The following is a 15,076-nucleotide window of genomic DNA, read 5'->3' on the forward strand; positions in this document are numbered from 1 at the left end:
GTTGGTTGTCAAAAATCCGTGATTTGATTGGTATAACTTTAAACCTCTAAAATAGATTAAAAATAAAAAATAAATTTTATAAGTTTTGTTGAAGAGATCAAATATATTTTAAAATTAAATGGTCTTAACTTGAAGCATTTGTGTCCTCAATGGGGACCCTACCAACTCATTGTTATGCTGTTGGTGGGCCACGACACCATGGCGTCGGCCGAAAAGAAGATGGCACACGAAGTTTAAGAAAGGAAAAAGTCATATAATCTGGTCGGGTTAAGTTTTGAAAAAGATGTTCAATTAAAACCCCATTATGCTGATCTCTGTACAAAAGTCCACCTCTTTACCTCAAGATCATAGAAAATTTGTGTGCTGAGTGCATTTGTTTGAACATATAAAGGTAGAGGACGGCATCTGGAAGACCCCACACAGCATAAACTCCTCCTACAAGAACCACTTTTATATATAAATTTTTGTTTCTTCATTCCTCTCAAAACCGCCTCTCTCATTCTAAATTGCACCACGCCTTCCTCTGCATTTGTTCTACTCTCTCTCTCTCTCTCTCTCTCTCTCTCTGTGTTAGAAGTTAGAAAAAGTTCCACATCTTCTTTCAAAACACTTGTCTTTTTTATCTTCTTCAATCTCTCTCACTATATATTCCAGAACAGAGCATCGTCAATGGAAACCAACAAGTTTGCAAGCATTTTGCATAGAAACACCAACAAACTCACCCTTATTCTCGTCTATGCCGTACTAGAATGGACTCTGATCGTACTTCTCCTTCTTAATTCTATGTTCTCTTATCTGATCATTAAATTCTCCGATTACTTTGGCCTCAAAAGGCCCTGCTTATGGTGTTCTAGGATTGATCATGTCTTAGAGCCTGGAAAGAGTCAAGTTTCTTATAGAGATCTTGTTTGTGAAGCTCATGCCTCTGAGATTTCCAAGCTGGGTTACTGCTTTAATCATCGAAAACTGGCCGAGTCCCATCATATGTGCGAGGATTGCTCATCCTCATCGCAACCTGATTGTCCAGAATTATCAAAAAGGTTTGCTTTCTTTCCATTAATAAACAAGATTGGTTTTATTCAGAGTAGTGATCAGAAACTCGGTGGAAATGGGGAGGAGAATTTGAATTGCTCTTGCTGTGGCTTAAACTTGGAAAGCAAATTCTACTCTCCTTGTATGTTGATTAAGCCTTCTTGGGCGGATTTCGATTTCTCCCATAAAGAGAATTTGATTGCGGAAACGGGGGTTGACTCTCAAACTAATGAATGTGCACATTCGGATCGAAGCAGTTCGAATTCCGAGACTAGTCTACGCGAAGATGAACAAAGTAGCGGAGAAAATAAGGAAATTCAGATTATTTCTATTTCTGATTTTGGAATTGATGGTTGTTCTGGTAAAAGAGAACAGGAGGCAGAGGAGAAATGTGCTGTATTTGACTTTGGCTGGAAGGAACTGGTAGCTGTTGAAGACGACAAAATGGAAATCGTTAAAGAAGAAATGCAAGTGCTCGAAAAGGAGGAGAATTTCATTGAATCCATGGATGATCAGTCTTGTGATCAGTCTATGGCTCTTGTCAATTTTAGTAAGGAAACATCCCATGAAACTTGGCCTCAGCATCTCGAGTTTTTCATTGATGGTGAAGATTGTACATTGATTGCAGTTGAATCGATTGGCACTCCTGCCACCAAAGACGGAGATCAACCAAGATATGGAGCGGATGAACAAGGAAATTGTGATTCAGACGTTATTTTGGAATTTAATATGCATGCTGAGGAACACGCCGAACCGTTGTCGGAGAATTGGCAGTGTTCAGGAGAGAATTTGGCCTTACTTTCATCCCATGAGAGCAAGGAGGCGCCCAAGGTTGTAGTGGTTGAATCCGTAGTGATGGTTGAGACTGACAGTACCTCTGTAATGCATACAGAAGGAGATTTCTCAGATTTAGTGAGGGAAGAATATGAACAAGCTGCTATTCCTCAACCAAATCAAATGCCGTCAAGTGCAGAAACAGCAAGAGAAATGGATTCAGATGTTCATATAGGTAGTCCTGTTTGTTTAATTTCATTTTTAACCGTTATATAATTCTCTGTTATTGAGTTTATAAAAATAGTACTAATCATTTTCCATTACACGCAGCATCTGGAGAAGTAATTCAAACGCAGAGCTGTGAATTTGATGCAGAGATCTCCAGAGGGGCAGAGATTCTTCATCCGAAACCACTTGATGAGGCTCAACCCCAAGAGGTTCATAAGAGCTGTGAATTTGATGCAGAGATCTCAAGGGGGCCAGAGATTCCTGATCAGGAACCACTTGATGAGGCTCAACCCCAACAGGTTCTTCCTTCATATGAACACAGGCAACAAAATCCTTTCACCAGCTGTGTCATATTGCACGTCAATGATGATAATGGTAAGCTTTAGATTCTTATATAACCAACTTTAGAAATTGGAGTTGCCACATTTTGATATCTTAATCTGGTATTCTTTTGTCAGGTCCCAAGCCAGCTGAAGAAGAGGTTTTTTACTTCAAAACCATCTCAGTAGAAAGTAATAAGCAGGAAATAAACAATCATATATCGGTACGTTCAGAGCCTAATGAAATAGAGGAAGAAAAGGTTCCTGATACACCTACTTCTATGGAAAGCTTGCATCACTTGCACAAGAAGTTGCTATTGCTTGAGAGGAAGGAATCAATACCAGAAGAGTCCTTAGATGGAAGTGTCATTAGTGAGATAGAAGGAGGTGAGCTAACCATTGAGAAGTTAGAGTCAGCATTGAGGGCTGAAAGGAAGGCTTTGAACGCCTTATATGCAGAACTAGAAGAAGAGAGAAGTTCTTCTGCTGTGGCAGCTAACCAGACAATGGCAATGATAAACAGGCTCCAGGAAGAGAAGGCAGCAATGCAAATGGAAGCATTGCAATATCAAAGAATGATGGAAGAGCAATCTGAGTATGACCAGGAAGCTTTACAGCTTCTGAATGAGCTCATGGTCAAAAGGGAAAAAGAGAAGCAGGAGGTGGAAAAGGAGTTGGGAATGTATCGTAAGAAGGTCCAGGATTATGAGGCTAAAGAAAAAATGAGGATGTCGAGGAGAACAGATAGTAGCACAAGAAGCATTGCTTCTTGTAGCAATGCTGAGGACAGTGATGGACTATCGATTGACCTGAACCATGAAGCAAAGGAAAGAGATAGTTCCTTTGGCAATCAAGAAAGTAGCAACCAAAACACTCCCACTGATGCTGTTGTTTATTTGGAGGAGTCCCTTGAAAACTTTGAGGAAGAGAGGCTAGCAATTTTACAGCAGCTCAAGGAGTTGGAAGAGAAGCTTTTGACATTGAGTGATGGAGAGGAACAACACTTCGAGGATCTCATACTGGGTGAGAATGGAAATGGATACCATTATAATTCAGATGCTGACATTGAAGCAAATGCTTTTGAAAATGGTCATTCCATGGAAATGAATGGAAAGCATCATCACGAGATTAGAATCAAAGGGTCAAAGGCAAAGACACTTCTTCCCCTTTTTGATGCTATTGTTACAGATGGTGAAGATGCTTTGGGGAATGGACATGAACAAGGGTATGGTCCTGATCCATTTCAAACATCCTTAGACGTCAAGTTTGAAATGGAGAATAAGCTTGCTATAAAAGAGGAGGTAGATAATGTATATGAGAGGCTTCAAGCACTTGAAGCAGATAGGGAGTTTCTGAAGCACTGTGTCAGCTCCTTGAGCAAAGGAGATAAGGGATTAAATCTTCTCCAAGAGATTTTAGAACATCTTCATGATCTTAGGGGTGTGGAACTCCGAGCCAGGAAGATGGGGGATGGTCCTTTCTATTGACCTTGAGCTTAAGTATATTCATGAAGATTTGTCAGGTATATCCATCCATGAAGATTATAGGTGACTATTCTGTGTTTGTTGCTCGTTTTCTCCAACAATTGAGTTGAAATAGCATTTGTTGACAAGTTTTGTGCTGGTTTCTCTTTGGAGTTGATTGACACCTCCAAATCAGGACAAAGAAATCCCAACTTTTGTTTCTGGTATGGTATGTTTGGTGTCTTAGGTGGACTGCAAAACTGAAGTCTGCCTTCTAAAGAAAAAGAAACCAGCCTTTTTTTTTTTATTTTTTTTGGTGTCCAAATGAACCCAAATTTTTGTGGGTAGTGCCCATCACCACCTTTTGAGGGAAAGGAGGATGATGTGTATATGTGTGTATAGGCTAGTGATATGAAGCCACCCTGTCATTTATATGTTGTGAGGAAAGGTCTGGCTAGCAAGCTGGAGAGATCCAACAAAGATTCCAGTGCCAGGCACATAACATTAGTTTTTTAAGACACTTAGGGGTAGGCCACTCCTTTTTTGTCATTTTTTAATTTTTGGAGAGAAGGAAAAGGGGTAAGCAACCACTTCATTCTCTCTCATCAATGCATTATTGCATCACATGAGGTTTGTTTATTATTGAGGGGAAAAGCTGAGTTACTTGTATACTTCATACATCCATTGTAAGAATATAAAACAGAGTGTTTGTTTGTTCATGGATTCATCATTTCTTCATTTTTGTAAGGCATATGTCTAATAATATATTGGGAATGAGGAGCAAAGTTTGCTTTCACAAAGCATTTTACTTCATTCACAAACAAGTCGTGGTAGGTAGAAACTAACAAAATCAAGTAAGAATAAGATATTGTCCTTAATTAACTATATTCACTTTGTCCAAAAGAAGAATAAGAAGTAATGTATTCGGTGGCAGAGTCACAGATCCCTCAATGCATGCGCATATGCAAGGCAATTATCGTCATTCGATCTTAGGATCTTCTTATTTTCCTTGCATTGTTGCCTTGGGATATAAATTAAATTATTAAATGGGAGTTTGACATGATGTTAGAGAGTAAACAAAACAAAAACATGATATCAAAGTAGAAGAACTGTATTTAAATTCTGGGTTTAGAAGAATGGGTGTTAAATTCACCTGTTTTAACATCGATCTGTTTAAACTTTTTGAGTGTTGATGCAATTTCCGGCGAAACCTTCAACGTGCTCTGTGACCTTTAGCTAGAACAAAGTCTTGGGGACCCAGTGGGGGACGCCTCTGATGCTAACTTTTCTGATGATAACGGAGATCTCAAAGACTCTTCACTCTTCGGAACGTACCTGGCGATGCATATAGAGACTTCGTTTAGTTACGCAACTCAAACGAGGTGAGATATATTTTTAAAAGTTATATAAAATATTATTATAATATAATTTTTTAATATTAGTTTTATTTTAAAATTTGAAAAAATTAAATTATTTATTATATTTTATATAAAAATTTGTAAAAGTTATAATGATTAAATGATATGAAAGTACTAATAATGTGCTCAATAAAGTTTGACTAAAATTTGATTAGGAAATTCACTTTTACAAATTTAGCTAACTACTTTTCAGCAATACTAAATAACAGACTCAACAAATCTATTACTATTTTATTAAAATATTGATTTTGACATTTTTATTTATTTTAATTATAATTATAATTTGAATATTTATTTGTTATTAAAAAATTACACATTAACGTTTATATTATTCCAACGGATAAAATTTTCTAACAGTCTTTTTTACAATGGTCATATTTTTTTCAACTGATATATACTTGTATTAAAGCTGTAATGGTCCCCTCAAGATGGAGTGTAGATATTAGAGCTATACCCATTTAGGACAACAAATCAATAAAAAGAGCAATTTGATATTCTGAAGCAACATGTAATGTCAAAATAACCCCAACTTGTAATTTACAAAATGTGGAGAGGTTCTAATTAAATGAAGAATAAATTGTGAGATTCTACAAGTTACCAGGTTGGGTAAATGATGTGTGAATGTTAACAAAATAAAAGGGAGTATCAATGTTTCTTCCTTTTCTAACATTGATATTCCCTTTACTAATACACTCAATACTGGCTGTATTATATTTCCATTACAAGTACGAGTAAATAATAATTTGCAAAAATAGATGGGCTTTTGATCAACACTCATCAACTTGGAAAGCTAAATTATTCATGTAATACGAAGCAAGCAAACATATCACATCTGTCCATTATCATAGCATGCTTAAACTAAACAGAAGAAAACATACCTCCTCCATATTTAGAAGATGAGCCGGCCATCACCCTTTTTCTTTTTCTTTTTTTTTTCTTTTTTTGTGTGTTGAGGAAACTTTTACCCTCCTTCCTCCATGACACAAAATAGGGCAAAAATGAAGGGAGTCTAATGGGCCAACTCCATTTATATATATGTAGGGCGATATATATGTAGGGCGAGAATAAGGGCTTCCTCAAGTGCTCACTAAATAGCCCAACCTATTATGGGCTCATATTATGACTATGCTAGTCCACCATAAAAATATAACAAACTCCCACTTGGACAGCAAAGTCATTCACACATAAATTGAATATGAAGTTGCATTCAAAGAACACAATCTAGATCAAGTGCATTTGCAAGCAACAAGTTATGAGTACACCGATAGGATGCACAATACAACAAGTACCTACTACAATCATGATATCCAAATAAATAATATGCAAGTACAACATACATATCAACACAAATGTAATTGCTAGATTCTCAAATGAAGCCCAATGAGACCATTTCATAGTGTCTCACGTTCAAACACAAAAGATCTCATAATTAACACAAAATATATGCACAATGAAATGTAGCAACCAAGTGCTCACAATAAATACAAAGATACATCTCCCACTAACTTAATAGAATAGAAGACTCTAACAGCCCCATATGAGTCACATGCTCTCGAAACACTTTTGGAACCAAACCCTTAGTTAGTGGATTAGCCAACATAAGGTTCGTGGGGATGTACTCCACAGAAATATGAGATTCTGCTACTTTCTCCTGAACAAATAAATATTTTATATTAATATGCTTGGAACGCAAAGAGCTTCTAGTGTTCCGAGAGAAAGAAATGGCTGCAGAGTTATCACAAAATATTGTCATTGGTTTCTCAATGGTATTCACAATAACCAATCTTAAGATAAAATTCTGTAATCATATAGCCTGACATATAGCCTAATAACAAGCCACATACTTTGCCTCCATAGTTAAAGAGGCAGTAAGTGTCTGTTTGACACTTTTCCATGAAATAACTATTCCTGCCATCATAAAAATATATCATGAAGTAAATTTCCTGTCATCTTGGCATCCTGCATAATCAGCATCAGAATATCCAACAACATTAAGAACATCGAATCGCCGATATGTCGGCCTATAATCTTTAGTGCCTTACAAATATCTCAATACTTTCTTTGCAACTTTCCAGTGACTCAAACCTAGATTGCTCAGGTATCTACCAAGAACACCCACAACATAAACAATATCTGGTCTTGTACATACTTAATTATACATCAAACTACCAACAACTGATGCATACGAAATTGCTTGCATTTGAATCCTCTCATCATCATTCTGGGGCCATTGAGATTTACTAAAGTATATCACCTTTCACAATAGGTGCTTTTCCAGAAGAGCATGATTGCATATTAAATCTACGCAAAACACAATCAATATAGGTTTCTTGAGATAATCCAAGAACACTATTAGCTCTATCACAAAAAATCTGTATACCTAATACATATGACGCTTCACCAAGATCCTTCATATCAAAATGAGAAGATAACATACACTTAGTCTCAAGCAAAAACTCAATGTCATTAGCTGCAAGCAATATATCATTCACGTAAAGCACAAAAAAGATATATTTACTCCCAATGACCTTCAGGTATATGCATTGATCGACCATATTTTCTTTAAAACTATAAGAGGTAACAATCTCATCAAACTTCAAGTACCATTGTCTTAATGCCTGTTTAAGCCCATAAATTGACTTCTTTAGTTTGCACACCATGTGTTCCTTATTATTCACCTGAAAGTCATCTGGTTGCTTCATATACACTTATTCAAACAAATGCATATTAAGAAAAGTTGTTTTGACATCCATTTGACGTAGCTCCAAGTCAAAATGAGCTACAAGTGTCATGATTATCCGTAATGAGTCTTTGGTAGACACTAGTGAGAACATATCGTTATAGTCAATGCCCTCTCTTTGGTTAAAGCCTTTAACAACGAGTCTAGCCTCGTACTTCTCTACTTGACCACTAGAATCATGTTTGGTTTTAAATACCCATTTGCAACCTATTCATTTGCAACCATTCGGTAACTCAACTAAATCCCATACATCATTCTGACACATGGACATCATATCATCATGCATAGCCTCTACCCGATGTAAAGACTGAGGACTATCAATAGCCTCCTGGAAAGAAGCCAGATCAGTAGATGTTCCAACACTAAACTCATGCTCTTGCAAATAGATCATATAGTCATCATAGATTGCATGTATACATGTTCTATGTGATCTCCTCAAATGAATATCATTAGTTGTCCCTTCAACGACCATAGGTCCATTGTCAATGATGGGCTCTTGACTCTTGACTAATGGAAACAAGGTGCTCTACAGGCAAAGGTAAAATTATAGATTGTGAGATCATAGGTCTTGGGACAATGGCACGCTCCTCCTTGAATGCAATCTCTCATGGCATTGAATGTTCACAATTAATATCATCTTCAAAGTAAATAGCTCAATCCGACTCAATGATTCTAATTGTATGAGAAGGACAATAGAACCTCGAGCCTCTTGAGCCAATACAATAGCCCACAAAATACCCAGTAATGGTTTTAAGATCAAGTTTCTTTAGCTGTGGATTATAAGGTCTTACTTCTGCCTTGCAGCCCCAAATATGAAAATGACTCAAACTGGGTTTCTTTCCTGACCATAACTCATAAGGAGTTTTAGGGACTGACTTGCTCGGTACTTGGTTCAAAATGTATGCAACAGTTTTCAAAGCCTCTCCCCACAAGAACTCAAGTAAAGACGAGTGACTAAGCATACATCGCATCATATCCATCAAAGTACGATTTCTTCTTTCTGCAACCCCATTTTGCTCAAGAGTGCTAGGAATAGTATATTGTGCCTCAGCTTAAAGGAATTTTGCAAATAGTCCTGCATTTTGCCCAGTTTCGTCATATTTTCCATAATACTCTCCACCTCTATCAGATCTTATAGCTTTAATACATCTATCTTTTTAAAGCTCAACAGTAGCCTTGAAAGCTTGAGCAGCTTCCAATGATTCAAAATTTTCATGAATGAGCTCAATGTGACCATAACGAGAATGATCATCAATAAAGGTGATGAATTACTTATAATTCCCCAAGGCAGCAGGAGTGATGGGACCACATATATCAGTGTATATCAAATCCAAAACATTATCTCTTCTACCAATCTTTTGCTTTCTCAATTTAGCAGTTAGTTTTCCTTTAATAAATGTCAAAATAAAACAACTCTAAATTAACAATGACGCCATCTTTGACCAACCTTTCCATTCTAGGTTTGGAAATGTGACCCAATTGTTTGTGCCATAGCATGGAAGATGTTTCATTGACTTTACTCTGTTTAGAGCCAATTGTAGCATTTACAACATGTATATTAGAAGAACAAGGAGTCAAAATGGGTACCAAGTCAATTTATATAAACCATCACACAAAACACTAGAACCAACCACAACAGAATCAAAATGTATCGTAACCTTTTTATTTGCAAATGAAAAGTGTAACCATATTGGTCCAAAAGAGAAACAAAAATAAGATTCCTCCTGATGAAAGGTACAAAACTAGTGCCTTTTAGGTCCAAAAACTCCCTAGAGGCCAAAAGAAGTCTGATTATTCCAATGTATTCAACTTTAACCTTCACGTCGTTTCCCATATTCATCATCAACTCCTTATTACAAGGCTTTCTGATTCTTCTTAATTCCTAAAAAAAATTTTTGTAATGTGAATTGTTGCACTAGTATCTAACCACCAAGTATCAAAGGGAAAATTAATCATATTTGACTCAAAGCACACTAGTGTCATATGTGTACCTTTCTTCTCTAACCATGCTGTAAATTTCCTGCAATTTTCCTTCTTGTGTCTAAACATGTCATAAAAATTACATTTTCCTGTAAAACCTTCCATCTTAGGATTAGAAGAAATACCCAAGCTAGCCTGTCAAGTGGGCTTTCCAACCTTTTTCACCTTATATGGCTCACTGTTGTTTTTGCTCTTAGAAAATTTTTTTTTGAAATTTCCAAAGTCTTGAGTCATAACAAATGCAACTTGAGATTTCCCATTTTTTATCACTTCTTCTTGTTCTTGAGAGACTATAGTAGTCATCTCACTCAAGCTCCATTCATCTCTTTAAGCGTTATATGTGGTCTTGAGAGTATCAAACTGAGATGGCAGAGATTCAAGAACTTGCCACACTAGAAAACTATCTGTCAACTCAACTTTCATTTCTCTCTGCTTATTAAAGAAATGAGTAAGTTTCATAATATGCTTACGAACTCCACTAATGCCATCGTAAGTCGTAGTAGCAAGAAACTTCATGAAGGTTCCCTTCTCTGCTTTGTCAAATTTTGTGAACTTCTTCCCAACAGCGTCGAGAAAATCTTTAGCATTATTAGTTTGGTGAATGCTCTGCCTAATAGACTTGTCGATGGTGTGCCTCGTTATCATAAGACAAATCCTATTTGAGTGCTCCCAATGCTCATAGTGAGTTTTCTCCTCAATAGAGCTTTCATTAGTAGGCTTGGTGGGTATCTCAGTCCTTAAGGCTAAGTCCAGATTCATAATTGCCAAGCTAATAATGAGGGACTCATGTCAATCCTAATAATTAGTCCTCGTTAGTGTTTTGATGGCAGATAATTGAAGAGACAATTCAGGATTTCCAAAAGCTGAGGACATCACAAAGGAAAGTAATTAAGCATGTGAAAATGCAATCTAAATTATCCTCATTCCTCAAAATATTAAAATATGTATCTCAAATTTACGCTAGTGTCCTATTACATAATTGACACTCAAACAAGAATCTTATCTCAAATTCATGATAGGGTTCGTAATACAAAATGAACATCTAAACACAAATCTCATCTCAAATTTATGTTAGGATCTGTAATACACAATGGACCCTTTTGCATGATAAAGCAAAATAATTAAATATGATGACTTAAGATGACCAGCTATCAAAAGGATATAACCAAGCCACCAAGTACAAGGTATTTAACAATTTTCTTTATCATCCTAAGTATTTAGCCAAATAAATATTTACCGATAGGGTAAATTAATTATTCGTATGAAATTTAGTAAAGTTACAATTAGTAAGCAATGAGGCCCATTTTTTTTTTTAATTTATAAATCTCTATCATATCCAAAAAAATTCTCATGATTAGTCCCACGATAGGCAAAAACATAACCAATTAAATCATCGGCTTTGTCACATTAGAATATATATACATATTATATGTTCATATAAGTAATAGTGATATTTGACGCTCAACATAAAATGTTATTTATTAACAATTGGGCCTTGTGAGACAAGTTTGCCAAAGCCCAAAAGTTAAAAAAACAATGGTCTAAAATTGCTGGCGTGCCAGTTTGGCTGTTTATGATATGCATACAAGATATTTGTCTTTAATCTTTGTAACTTGGAGAGTGTATGTCCAAGCATTTTATTAAAAAAAAAATATATCATTTTAAGATTGATATTTTAATAATTTCAAAAATTTTTAAAAATGAAATTATATATACCTATATTATAATTTTTAAATAAAAATTATCCGTAGCATTGCTATTTTCAAAATGGGGCCAGCTTTGCATTCTTTTGAAAACCAATATATGAATACGGTAAGCTTTTAACCTTGCAGAAGTAATAAAAAGCTAATAGAGTTCTGGCATATTCAAAAGTGAAAAAGATAACTTTGACATACTCAAAAGTTGAAAGAAAAAAAAAAAAAAATTAACTTCTGACATATTCAAGAGTAAAAAAGATAATAATACTAATAATAAATAAATAAATAATAATAACCTAAAGAACAAAAACAAAAAAAAATAGAGAGCACCCCAATGGCGTGCCGCCCATACCACGCCATGGGTTTGACCTCCATGAGCTTAAAACTCCATCACATCTCATAAGAAAACTAGCTACGACTAAAGTTTCTCCCTGAACAAGGTAAATGAGAACAAAGTCATTCGCGTTTGACTTCCAAAATATAATCACTAAAATGAATGCATACAACCTCATAGTTTCAACAACTAATAGAGAAATGAAAAAAAGTTCACGCAACCATGAAAATGAGACAGCAAGCTCTAATACCAATTGATGAAATATTTTGAATAAAATCACATATGTCCATTATCATAGCATGTTTAAACTAAACAGAAGAAAATATACCTCCTCCATAGTTAGAAGATGAGCTGGCCATCACCTTTTTTTTTTCTTTTTTTTTGGGTGTGTGTTGAGGAGACTTTTATCCTCTTTCCTCTATGACACAAAATAGCACTGAAAAACATGGAGTCTAATGGGCCAACCCCATTTGTATATATGTGGGGTGAGAATATGGGCTTTCTCAAGTGCTTACTAAATAGCCCAACTCATTATGGGCTCACATTATGACTATGCTAGTCCACACATAAAAATATAACATTACCTTCAAGTACAAAGAATCACATAATTGCATCATCCACCGAGACATCAAGGCCAGCAATATTTTGTTCTATGATAAGTGGGTCCACAAGATTGTTGATTTTGGTATGGCTTGTGTCACGGTCCATATTGTTTTTAAGAAAATAAATAAATAAGTAAACTAATAATATTTTAATAATATTTTCTCAAATTTTATAATATCACTTATCATTTTCGTCTCGTCTAAATTCTTTTCTCAATATGTCCATGAGGTGCTTGTCTGAGGTACAAGCACTTTACATTCGTTGTGCTTTTACTTGCTGAGAGGTGAGCGATTGCATCCACGATGTTCGTCTAATGGCAAGCACTAATACTCTTTACATTGCTAGCTAAGATGGCAAGTACTATTATTCATTCCATTGATTACCAAGATTACAAAAACTATTACTCTTTTAGGCGAGCACAATTATTCCTAATATCGCTCGTCGAGATGGTGAGTACTATTGCTCCTAGCATTGCTCCCCTAGGGATGAACAATTAAAAACCTCATGATGCTTGTCTTGAGGCAAGCACTTTACTTGCAGTAATGCTCACCTACCACGTAGTCTCTATTCCTTGTTGAGATGGCGAGCGCTATCACTCGCTGCATTACTGGATGTGTGGTGAGTAACTAGGTCTAGTAATACTCGCTTAACACTCAAGCAACATCATTCCTTATGTTTCCTTGCCGAGTTGGCGAGCATTATCCGTCCTACATTGCTTGCCAAGTAGTGAATACTTATATATATTCTGTAATGCATGCCTAGTGATGAGTACTTTGCACGAGTGGCTAATAGAAGTGAATATGTCAAGAATATAAGAGGATGAACCAACTATAAAAAAAGCACATTGTTTCTTGTGTGACAAAATGACCAACAAAAGATACGAAACTTTTTTATACATAAAAGAATTACATTACAAAATTTTTCCATCCAGGATAGCTGTGAAAACAATTCTACCCTTTCTATGGGAAAATCTTGGTACTTGTTTACTAATAGAAGGGCAGGGATTTCCATTACAAGGGCAGCTAGGGGCTGGTACAACTCCACTATTAGGATATTAGAAAAATTAGGGATTTTCCCATATGTATTGCTATTGGTCATTTACTATCCTATGACAAGTAACTGCCCAAAAGTAGATATGCATTCCTCCTTTTGACAACTATATATGGTTATCTACAATGATTGCAACCATTGTACTCGTAAGTTCTCCATGGTTATTCTATTGTACAGTTCCATCTAAAAAATAATAAAGGAATAGAGTGAGTTTAACAACTCAGTAAGTGAAATTCAGTACCAATAGAGTGAACAAATGAGCAGGTTATAATAAGCATATAATGGTGTAACAATGGTCAAAGGCAATGTTACCAATATTTTCATAAATGTGTGAAGATTACATGAAATAATCCAACATTTGTCAACAGCCACATTATATTATCTTTATCTTGTCTTATCTTAAATTCACACATTTATCATTGTTCATTGTTTTTCATATATACCTATAATCTGCACGCATGATCTTAAATTTAATCATTTTCAATTATTTGAATAATTAATAGATAGATGCTGTAATGAAAATAATTAATCATCACATAAACAAATATTATTAACAGTTATTACTGAATCCAAAATAAAACCAATAGTAAATGGTTAATTAGATCCATAATATAATAATAGATTATGAATAAATAATAAGGGTAATATCCGCATATGCGGGGGCAAGGTCACCCTTTCTCCACACCCTGCCCCTGAGAGGCAGGGGCGGGGGCGGACCGCCCCCCACACACCTCTAAGATATCAATACCCCATTGGGTTTAAAAAATATTTTTGGATCCAAAAATATTTTTTTAGACTCAAAATTATTATATAATTTAAATAATAAATTAAAATTTTTATATATAACAGTAATTTAAAAATTGATAACATAAAACTATGTTATCAGATTTTAAAATTTTGTTAGACTTGTTTAAAAGAGTGTTAGACTTACGAGCAAGAGTGTGTAATGAATTGGCATAAGAGGCCAACGATATATAGGATTCCAATGCCATAGAAGAGTCTTATTTGAACAATGTAGAACTTAATATCTCCTATGCCAATTATGCACACTCTTACTCACAAGTAGGGATGTAAAAAAAAAAAAAAAAATCAATAAACTGATAAATCGGACCAAATTTGACAAAATCGGTGGGATCAGTTCGGTCCTGAGTTTGATTCGATCCGGTACCGGTTTTATTTTTCTTAAAACCGATCAAAATCGGTCCGGTTCCAATTTTTCTTTATCTAAAATCGGACCGGACCGGTTTATATATATTTTAATTTTTTATATTGTATATAATATTTATATATAATATATAACTATATATAAAATAATTTTGTATTATATGATAAATTATCAATTAATATAGTATTAAATTTTAAAATCTTATATTATTTTGTTTATTATATTAATAGTTATACTAATACTATATCATTATATATTGTAATATACTACAA

The 15,076-nt window shown here is 35.1% G+C and overlaps 2 protein-coding genes and 1 long non-coding RNA gene across 3 annotated transcripts; 1 reads left to right on the forward strand and 2 right to left on the reverse strand.

The window, feature by feature from the left end:
* Nucleotides 1–369: 369 nt before the first annotated feature.
* On the forward strand, nucleotides 370–4,544 carry LOC122314237 (myosin-binding protein 2-like). The gene is made up of 3 exons (XM_043129706.1): nucleotides 370–2,041; nucleotides 2,137–2,409; nucleotides 2,493–4,544. The coding sequence occupies exons 1-3, from the start codon at nucleotides 670–672 to the stop codon at nucleotides 3,839–3,841; spliced, it is 2,994 nt and encodes a 997-aa protein (XP_042985640.1). The 5' UTR covers nucleotides 370–669; the 3' UTR covers nucleotides 3,842–4,544.
* Nucleotides 4,545–4,672: 128 nt separating this feature from the next.
* On the reverse strand, nucleotides 4,673–5,171 carry LOC122314238. The gene is made up of 2 exons (XR_006243655.1): nucleotides 4,971–5,171; nucleotides 4,673–4,838 (listed from the first exon to the last, which is right to left on the reverse strand). It is a non-coding gene; the product is annotated as an uncharacterized LOC122314238 (long non-coding RNA).
* Nucleotides 5,172–10,282: 5,111 nt separating this feature from the next.
* Nucleotides 10,283–10,714, reverse strand: LOC122312614. The gene has a single exon (XM_043127270.1). It carries the CDS (start codon nucleotides 10,712–10,714, stop codon nucleotides 10,283–10,285), a length of 432 nt encoding a protein of 143 aa, XP_042983204.1.
* Between the last annotated feature and the right edge of the window lie 4,362 nt (nucleotides 10,715–15,076).

Source organism: Carya illinoinensis, chromosome 6 (genome assembly GCF_018687715.1).
Source record: "Carya illinoinensis cultivar Pawnee chromosome 6, C.illinoinensisPawnee_v1, whole genome shotgun sequence".
NCBI classification, from domain to species: Eukaryota; Viridiplantae; Streptophyta; class Magnoliopsida; order Fagales; family Juglandaceae; genus Carya; species Carya illinoinensis.

Coding starts and splice junctions, on each gene's coding strand:
- LOC122314237 (XM_043129706.1), top strand. CDS start 670: ATGGAAACCAACAAGTTTGCAAGCATTTTGCATAGAAACACCAACAAA. Junction 2,042..2,136: donor GGATTCAGATGTTCATATAG/GTAGTCCTGTTT, acceptor CATTACACGCAG/CATCTGGAGAAGTAATTCAA. Junction 2,410..2,492: donor GCACGTCAATGATGATAATG/GTAAGCTTTAGA, acceptor TTCTTTTGTCAG/GTCCCAAGCCAGCTGAAGAA.
- LOC122312614 (XM_043127270.1), bottom strand. CDS start 10,714: ATGAATCTGGACTTAGCCTTAAGGACTGAGATACCCACCAAGCCTACT.